This window comes from Salvia splendens, unplaced genomic scaffold, assembly GCF_004379255.2.
Source record: "Salvia splendens isolate huo1 unplaced genomic scaffold, SspV2 ctg370, whole genome shotgun sequence".
Classification (NCBI taxonomy): domain Eukaryota; kingdom Viridiplantae; phylum Streptophyta; class Magnoliopsida; order Lamiales; family Lamiaceae; genus Salvia; species Salvia splendens.
In genome coordinates this window covers 22670-32283 of record NW_024599016.1, presented here as the reverse complement: position 1 = coordinate 32283, position 9614 = coordinate 22670, and the positions used below count along the sequence as shown (strand labels likewise).

Below are 9614 nucleotides of genomic sequence, written 5' to 3'. Positions count from 1 at the left end.
AGATGGATGTAAAGACGGCATTCCTTCATGGTGATTTGGAGGATGAGTTGTACATGACACAGCCTGAAGGATTCGTAGTAAAAGGAATGGAAAATCTTGTGTGCAAGTTGAAGAAGAGCTTGTATGGTTTAAAGCAAGCTCCAAAGCAGTGGTACAAGAAGTTTCATGGATTCATGATGGAGATTGGCTATAAAAATGCTACGCTGACCATTGTTGTTACTACAAGAGGTTTGACAAGAGCTATCTTATCCTGTTATTATATGTTGATGATATGTTGATCGCATGAGGTGATCAAAAGGAGATGGATAAGTTGAAAAGGCAATTGTCTGAACGATTCTCCATGAAAGATCTTGGAGAGGCTAATCAAAGTTTGGGCATGAGAATCGAGCGTGACAAGGCGGCAGGAAAATTGTATCTTTCGCAAGCTGCTTACATTGGTAAGGTTTTGGAAAGATTCAACATGGATAATTCGAAGCCAGTAAGTGTGCCTTTAGGCAGTCACTTTAAGCTGTCAAAGAAGGAGTCGCCGAGTACGAAAGAAGAACGTGCTGAAATGAAGAAAATTCCTTATGCTTCAGCAATTGGCAGTATTATGTATGCAATGGTGTGTACGAGGCCTGATATTGCACAAGCAGTGGGAGTAGTGAGCCGATTCATGGGTGATCCGGGCAAGCAACATTGGGAAGCAGTTAAATGGATCCTTCGATACTTGAGAGGTACTACAGAAAGTGTCTTATGTTTCAATGGCAAGAATGTCGAGCTGGCAGGTTATGTGGATGCAGTCTTGGCGTCCAATGATCTTGATGGGAGAAGAAGCACAACCGGGTATGTATTTACTTATGGTGGTACTGCTATTTCATGGACTTCTAAGTTGCAGAAGACTGTTGCTTTGTCTACTACGGAGGCTGAATATGTAGCTGCGACAGAGCCAAGCAAGGAGATGGTGTGGTTGCAGAGTTTCTTAGATGAACTTGGGAAGGAGAACAAGAGTAGCATACTCTACAGTGATAGTCAGAGTGCTATTTTCTTGGCGAAGAATCCAGCGTTTCATTCTAGGACAAAGCATGTGGAGTTGAAGTATCATTACATCCGACACCTAGTGGAGATGAAAATCCTGCAACTTGTGAAGATACTTGGAAGTGAGAATCCTGCAGACATGTTTACTAAGGTGGTGACCTTAGAGAAATTGAAGCTATGCATAGCTTCAATTGGCCTTGGAACTTGAAGAGAAGGTTAGGCGATGCTAAGCGGATGAAGGGATGAGATCACGAGGAAATGGTTGTTTAGGAGTTGTTAGTCTCCAAGTGGGAGATTGTTAATTATGGAGCCTAATTTATCTCCTACCATGTTTAGGATTTGTTTCCTTGAAGTATTTTTTCCTTGTGATATATGTTTCCTAGTTTGACTAGAATTAGGGCTCTCTAGTTGCTTATAAATAGAGGTGCTCCCTCATTGTTAAATTATGCTTATTCTGAAATTATATAGTGAAATCTCTGGCTTGGCATCGCCCCCAGATGGAGATACACATTGTATCGAACTGGGTCAACAATTTCTTGTGTTCATTCTCTTTCATATTCGTGATTGCCTGTGTTTATTTCCCAACATAATTGTGTTTCATGTTAAATTATTAGTTTGATCAAATCGCACGAGGTACCTTGTTCGATGAATTCGATTTAAATGGATCTAGCTAGTGGACGGCCGGCTCATCCATATCGAATCATGTAAATCAGCACAATAACTAAATCAACATATGTCCAAAACTCAATAAACATATGTTAAGAATTGAATCATTATACATTAAAACTCAATCTAACATATACTATGAACACAATAAAAAAATTACAATCAACATATATTACAAGCTCAATCAACATGTATCACATTTTGAAATCAATATATAGCCAAATTTGTACAAAGGAAAATACTCACTGGAAAAATAATAATAATAAAATGACGATTTCGACCCTTAAACGATCTCCCTGGCCAGTTTTGCACCCACCATGTGAATTTGAAGTCGGTTCTGAGATTATTTTCTGATTTTGGCATTTTTATCTAGTACTACTTTTTTTATACAGATTCATTGTATACGTATTAGCATCTTAAATATGAGGATTATCGATGGTGAATATACTGATTTTTTAGAGTACAAATTAAATCCAGATTTTTGTATTTTCATATAAAAAATTTACAGTAAAATATAGTATATATAATTAAACAATTAGGATTTCGTTAGAATCCTTGCAAATAAGAGATTACTCCCTCCGTCCATGATTAAATGTCTCATATATGACCGGCAGACAGAAAAAGTTAGTGGAATGCAGGATACTTTTATACGTTGGTTTTATAAGAAAATGTCAGTGGAATGAAGGGTACATTTAGTAAATATAATAAAAGTGAAATAAGACATTTATCGGCGGACGGACATAAAGGAAAAATGAACATTTAGCGGCGGACGGGGACGGGGGAGTATCGTGTAAGAGTCTAAAATGAATAACGTGGAAATGAGGCCAAGTAAAGTAGAAATAAAATGGCTAGTGTTATAGATTATATTCCCTTTCCGAATAGAGTTTGTTAAGATAGGTTTAGGGATACATAAAGTTAGTCTTCAAGTATGATTCTTATAGCTCACATGCATATATGTATTCCCGCTCTGTAACTATTCATCACTATTCTCCTTTAGAAAATAAATAATATAGTGAAAAGGATGGAGATATAAAATATAATATCCCAATAAAAAGTAGTAGGTTAAATTATTGGGTGGGGAGGCCAAGCTCTCCAGTATTTAGGACAGAGTGCAGTTGGATAAAGAGAAAATCAAAGAGGTTGTTTTAATGGAGGTGGTGTTGATCCCATGGCCAGTGATGGGGCACGTGCAAATCGTGGAGTTTGCGAAGCTCATCATCCACCGTCAAACTCTTCTTCCTCCCGGTATGCATATTTCACTTTTCTTCTTTGTTTATTTTTGATTTCTACTCTTCGTTTATCAGTATAGTCGTGAATGCATCCAATACTTACCTCTCTTTATTTTATTTGCGTTACATTGATTCATTTTTGAGATCTACGACCTTCATTATTATACTATGGTTTGATAGTCAAGTTTTAAATATTAAATGTTAATGATTTCTCTTCCACAGTCTACTATGGCGGACGTACTTTTCCAGTAGAATCGGCTAAAAGTTGTTTATTTTATCTAATTTAAAAATAGTTATAAAAAAAGAATCTACTACTATTAAAGCTAGTTATACTTTTCTGTCTGTCGTTAGGAGTCTAATTTTTCTATTTTAGTCCTACCGCGAACAGAAGTTTCGGTTCATCTTTATTATAATGGTATTTAATAGAATCTCACATTCTACTAACTCATTCTACTCGCATTTGATTTTAAACTAATATATACAAGTGAGACTTAAATTCCACTAATTTTTTTCCAATTTACTTTTTTTTAGCATTTTTTAAAATTCTTGTCGAAAAGAATTGGGACTCATATTAGCGAACGGAGGGAGTGCGTAAAAAAACTATATTGATTTTTAATTAACCTTAATTCACAACCAAGAACTTTTTGTGGTTGTGAAATATACTAGTACTATCATAATTAATGGGTTTAGTGGTTTTAAATTTTACGCAAAATATAGTCATTTTAATGATTGCGAGTTATAGAAAAAATGTGGTCAATTTACGTCCAATAAGTGATGCGGTGAATAATACTCTTTTCTCCTAAGAAAGATGATACCTTCCTTGAGGCACACGGAAATTTATGCAACTTTATTTTATACTCCCTTTGTCCCGGACTACTTGCACTTATTTCCTTTCTAAGCGTCCCAAGTTATTTGCACTCTTTCCATTTTTAGTAAAAATTATCACCTACAGCCGCAATTGTTGACTTTGCTATACACTCATTCCTTAATCTCCGTGCCGAAAAGGAAATGTGCGAGTAGTCCGGGACGGAGGGAGTATAATAAATGGAGAGAGAGTAAAGTATGAGAGAGGGAATAAGGTAGGGAAAAAAGTGTTTCCATTTTCAATAATGGATCATCTTGATTGAGACAAACCAAAAAGAAAAGTGGGTCATCTTCGTTAAGACGGAAGGAGAACGTCTGTAATTGTAAAAGTTATTATTCTCTCCGTTCCACAAGAATATGTGTATTTGGTTAGATATGGATTTTAATGCACATTGATAAAGTAAGAACGAAACAGAAAGGAAAAAAAATTAAAATATTGTTAGCGGTGAATGAGTTTCAACTCATTAGAGAGAAAAGACTTTCCAAAATTCAAAAATGCATACCCCTTACCATAAGCGAGACGCTTCATTTTTGCACTCATTTTGGAAAAATGATGCTAGAATAGTTAAAGTGGACTCTTCTCTTCTCTACATTATTCTCTCTTACCTTACATTCTCTTCACACTTTAACTATGAACTCTTCTCTACATTATTCTCTCTTACTTTACATTCTTTCTACTTTAACTATTTTATAAGTATAGTTTTTCTAAAACGAGTACAAAAAAGAAGTGTCTCGTTTATAGTGGGACGGAGAGAGTACTATTATGAGATGGACTAAAAAAAGAGTACATACTCTTGTTGAACGAAATGAGTGTTTTATAGTATGAGTAACAATTAAAAATGATATGCTAGATACTTAAAATGGGTATCATCCGTAGCACCAAACTTATTTTTAATACTACACGTTTAGCGTTATTTATTTTATTTTATTCATTTTGTTTGATTTTAAGTACATTACTAAAGTTTTCATTTTATCAACATCTAATTTATTCATTTTCTCTATAACTTCATATAAATGAATAAAATGGCAATTTGAGAAATGATTTTTACATATTGTCGTATTTTTATCTTGTTACGTGTGTAAAAAAATAAACAACGGTTAACTGCATTAAACGAGTGTGATGCTAACGAATAATGTATTCTTATAATTTGCAATTATAAAAATACTACTAGTACTATATTTTGTAAATTAGGGAGTAGTAACTTTTACAAATAACTACAAAATGGTGAGATTTGAAATGAAAAGATTATGCATCAATATTGGATTTGGAAGCATGCAGGTAAAACTCTCTCAGTCACCGTCCTCCTCATGAAGCTCCCTGACTACATCGACTCCGTCAGCAGCTCCTACGCCGACTTACTCTCCTCCTCCTCCACATCAGCCGGCGCCGCCGTGCACCTCAACTTCGTCCACCTCCCCGCAACCGAGCCTACGCCCGAGTGGAGCGCCAGAACTCGGGGTTACTTCGTCCACAGCCTCGTGGTGAGCCAGCAGCCCAACGTCGCCGACTTCCTCCGCTCCCGCCTCCCCAACGTCGCCGCCGTGGTGGTCGACATGCTCTGCACCTCCATGATCGGCGTCGCGGCCGAGCTCGGCATCCCTGCCTACATCTTCTTCACTTCTCCCGCCAGTTTCCTCGGCGCCATGCTCCACTTCCAGACCCTCCACGACGAGCAAAACGACGACGTCTGCGCGCTCCAGGACTCGGGATCCGAGCTGGATATCCCGAGCTTCAGCCTCCCCCTGCCTCCTAGCGTCCTGTCTCAGGTGCTGGTGGTTAGGAGCCAGTGGGAGGATAGGTTCCTTCACTATGCTCGTGATTATAGGAAGGCTAGAGGATCATTGTCAACACTTTTGTTGAGCTCGAACCTCATGCGTTGGGATCGTTCGTCGTGGATTCGGCATATGGCGCTGCACCGGTCCCACCGGTGTACTCTGTTGGCCCGATTTTGAACCGTGGCCCTTCTCATAAAAGCTCCCCTGAGGTTCTGAAGTGGCTGGATGAGCAACATTCTGGTTCAGTGGTATTGATCTGTTTCGGGAGCCAGGGGAGTTTGAGCGAGGTTCAAATACGGGAGCTGGCAATTGGGCTCGAGCGGAGCGGCCAGTGTTTCCTCTGGTCGCTCCGGCGCCAGGCACCGAGCAGCCAGAAGGCGAGCTTCCCGGGAGAGTACGAGAGCTACAGAGAAGTCCTGCCGGAGGGGTTCCTGGACAGAACTAGTGGAGTGGGTAAGGTTGTGGGGTGGATACCACAGCTGGAGGTGTTATCCCATCCAGCTGTGGGCGGGTTCGTGTCGCACTGTGGGTGGAACTCGGTGCTCGAGAGCCTTTGGTGTGGCGTGCCCGTGGCGACATGGCCTTTGCACTCAGAGCAACAGATGAACGCGTTCCAGCTGGTGAGGGAGTTGGGGCTGGCGGTGGAGATCATGCTGAGCTACTTGGAGAGGGGCAGGGATGGGTCAGTGGTGGCAGCGGCGGAGGTGGAGAGAGGGATAAGGGAGGTGATGGAGAGTGGGAGTGAGGTGAAGGAGAGAGTGAGAGAGATGAAGGAGAAGAGTAGGATGACTGTGGTTGAAGGTGGATCTTCATATGCTTCTTTCAAGAGGTTAATTGATGATATGATGAGCTATGCTTCAACCTAATGAATTCATCAATCATTTTCGTGACATATTGAGAGACTTGATTTGTAATAAATGTAACACTAAAACATGACAGCAACTTTTTAGTTGAAAACTGGAGTCACGAATGCAACATTATATGCTGAGTTTTTGTTAAAAAGGATTCTAGCAAAGATCAAAAGAGGTTGAAATTACAACTTTGCAAATGAACATAAACACCAAATACAAACTAAGTTTCATAAGCATATACAGTTTCCTTTCCAACCTTACCAGTATAAAACTATATGATTCGCCAGAGGCCGAGTTCTAGACGAAAGAACGGCTTTAAAGAACGAAAAACAAAAAGAACAAAATACAGTAACAACCTATGAAATCGACAAAACAAAAGAAAGAATTCTAGAATAGTTTATACAGGTTTACTAGCATGCAGGTTGCACCTTGCTGCAGCAATCAACTGGTTAACTTACAATCATTTGGCTTCGATTTTGTCATCACATTTGAGATCACTTTCGTAATATTCCTCCTCGTCGTTGAGGTCTCCACCGTCGTAGTAATACTCATCATCTCCATAGATGTCGTCCTCCTCCTCTTCACTGGTCTCATACTCCAATGCTGGCTGTCCCCTTAAACTCTCTTGAATACGATCTCTAATGGCTGTCCCCTGAGAAGAAGTTCAGAAGATTAAAAATTGGAGCATGTATCTAAATCCATAACAGTACTGCTTACCATTTTATGGCAACGTTCCTCAAACATCTCAAGAAACCCAGCAACCCATCGATCAGCATTTTCGACCCACACATTGGGATTCATGCCGGCTGTTTTCGCTGCAGTTTGTATCTGAAAGAAGAAGATGTTAGAATGAAAACATGAAACAACAAATGTCGGTCGTAATCCAACTTTTCCATCTGAAAGAAAGTGAACCTTTTCTCCCACTTTTTCTTGTTGTTCCTTGACAACCTCTTGCAACTTTTTCAGTCTCATATTCACTCTCAGTCGCTTTTCCTGCCAATGAGAAAAGAACGATATCATAAAAACGCCAGCCTCACTGAAAACTAATACCACTGATCCCTTTGGCACGTAACCAGATAGACGAATCGAGGTACATTAAATCAATTGATGACATCAAAACAAGAACAAGAGTATCATGCCTTAACGTAGCTGACATTAAGGTCCTTCCTTGAATACCCACGGTCTAAATTGCGCATCACATATTGGTTATAATCCTTCACTATCCTCATAATTACATCTGAAGTTGAAATCCCATCAGTCCTTTTAGTCTCCTTGAATCGTCCAACAGCTTTCACCTGAATTTAGATATAAGTAAAAGATGATTAGTAGGCTTCAGAAGTGCAAAAAAGACATCAGAAATAACATCTACGTAACCAAAAGGACAATATGCGAACAGAAGCAATGCTTACAAATTCATAAACATCATTTCCAGCTCCGCTAGTATCTGCGTAACTGAAAAATAGAGGTTACATCATCCTAGGGGAGTAAATGCTCGGTTACTGGAAGTTCAAACACGTTTTCAACTATACTTATGTACTACTCCAGTTCACAACAACAACTAGACCAGCTATTAGATGTCAAATCCACTAAATTTCGCTCCAGTGTTGAAAAGTTAACGAACATTCACCAAAAAGATTATTTGGCAGCATAGCAGGGGATAATGTTTAACATGATCACTAAGGTTTAGAAGACTAATGTTTGTAGCCATTAGTATTGGTTTTAGGAACTTCAACTGATCTAATCTCATATCCATTGTAAATCCCTGGCACATTAATATCAGACCTCAAAAGACACTATTACTTCTGTATCAAATTGCTACAGCCTCGACAAATAAATCTAACAAATGTTACAAATCAAAGAACCACATATATATAGTCTATAGTTTTAAAAACTTTTAGTAACTGTGTCAAATTCCTGTCCTGAAAAGGATGTTTCTAGATGAGAAAGGCTTACGGAAGAGAATCATGAGCCACGTAATCGATACGGTGCTTGTCAAGAAACTCTTGATTAATTACCCACGGAGCATCAGGGATAACCTCATCCACCCACCTGCCATTGTCATGTAGAAAACCTTAACATGTTAAATTACGGAATATCTCGTGCAACCAAGCATTTAGACATACGCATACTAATTAGTATCCAGATGACATGGGATTGGAAACAATGAAAACATTAAATCATAAACAATTCTCTCCCAAAAGGAACTTGATCCAGATGGCATATCCATAATAGATGCATATACTCACACTAAAAATTCGTGCATGGAATAATGGAACCACAATCTAGAGACTGGCAAGATTAGGATTAATAATGCATCATCTAGTGTATCACCAAGAAATACATACGAAAATAAACATGAAGTGCAAGGGAGTTGGAAACAAACTTGCAATGACGAAGGGATTCATATCGCTCAGCGTCATTCATAACAGTCTTTCCCTTGTACTTATGCGTAGTGGCATCATTGCAGCATCCAACCAGCAAATACGTATTGGGAAACCTACGGAGAAAGGTATCACCACTCAGACTAATAGTAATTGAGTGAGAGAATACGTTTAAGCATCGTCTCTTGATGGCTTAACATCAAATTCATCAAGACATTCATAAATTCATCTCAAAATAATACTCCAATGCAAACGGAAGTAAAAAGCTGAAATATAATGCTTCAGATTCTCTCCTTCAACATCACAAATCGAGCAACCAAAATTTCATGCAATTGTCGAAAGTAATCGAAATTGGAAACAATCATCACAATTCTCCCCTTCAGCAACACAAATTGAGAAACAAAAATTTCATTCAATAGCCGAAAGTATTGGAAACAATCATCACAAACAATTCACAATCAATGACGCGACCTCCGCACTGCAATCAAGCTAGCAGCCGCGATCACGGTCGAAAGCGGATTTCTCAGCAATTAAGCGAAATCAGGTGATCGTAAACTGAATCAATGAGAGCGAGAATAACAACAGCGCAAAAAGGGGAAAAAACGCACGAGAGCTTCGCTTGTTCGAGGGAACGAGCGTGGCCGAAGTGGAAGAGATCGTAGATTCCATCGGCGTAGACGCGTACGGGGCGATCAACCGGAGGCCCGCCGTTTTTCGAGCTCGCAGCATCGCCGGCGCTGGTCCCCTGCTGCTTCTCCTCTGCTTTTCCGGTAACTTTATCTCCCATCGCAACCTTTTTTTTTTATCTAAATCTCTCTGTGATTATAACT

The 9614-nt window shown here is 39.3% G+C and overlaps 1 protein-coding gene and 1 pseudogene across 1 annotated transcript; one reads left to right on the top strand and one right to left on the bottom strand.

Annotated features, from left to right (window-relative positions):
* The first annotated feature begins 2714 nt into the window (after window positions 1-2714).
* LOC121789946 lies at window positions 2715-6588 on the top strand (annotated as a pseudogene).
* LOC121789947 (choline-phosphate cytidylyltransferase 2-like) lies at window positions 6561-9614 on the bottom strand. Its single transcript, XM_042188270.1, has 8 exons — window positions 9393-9614; window positions 8787-8900; window positions 8357-8452; window positions 7813-7855; window positions 7543-7698; window positions 7316-7396; window positions 7121-7231; window positions 6561-7055 (listed from the first exon to the last, which is right to left on the bottom strand). Exons 1-8 carry the CDS (start codon window positions 9569-9571, stop codon window positions 6864-6866), a joined length of 972 nt encoding a protein of 323 aa, XP_042044204.1. The 5' UTR covers window positions 9572-9614; the 3' UTR covers window positions 6561-6863.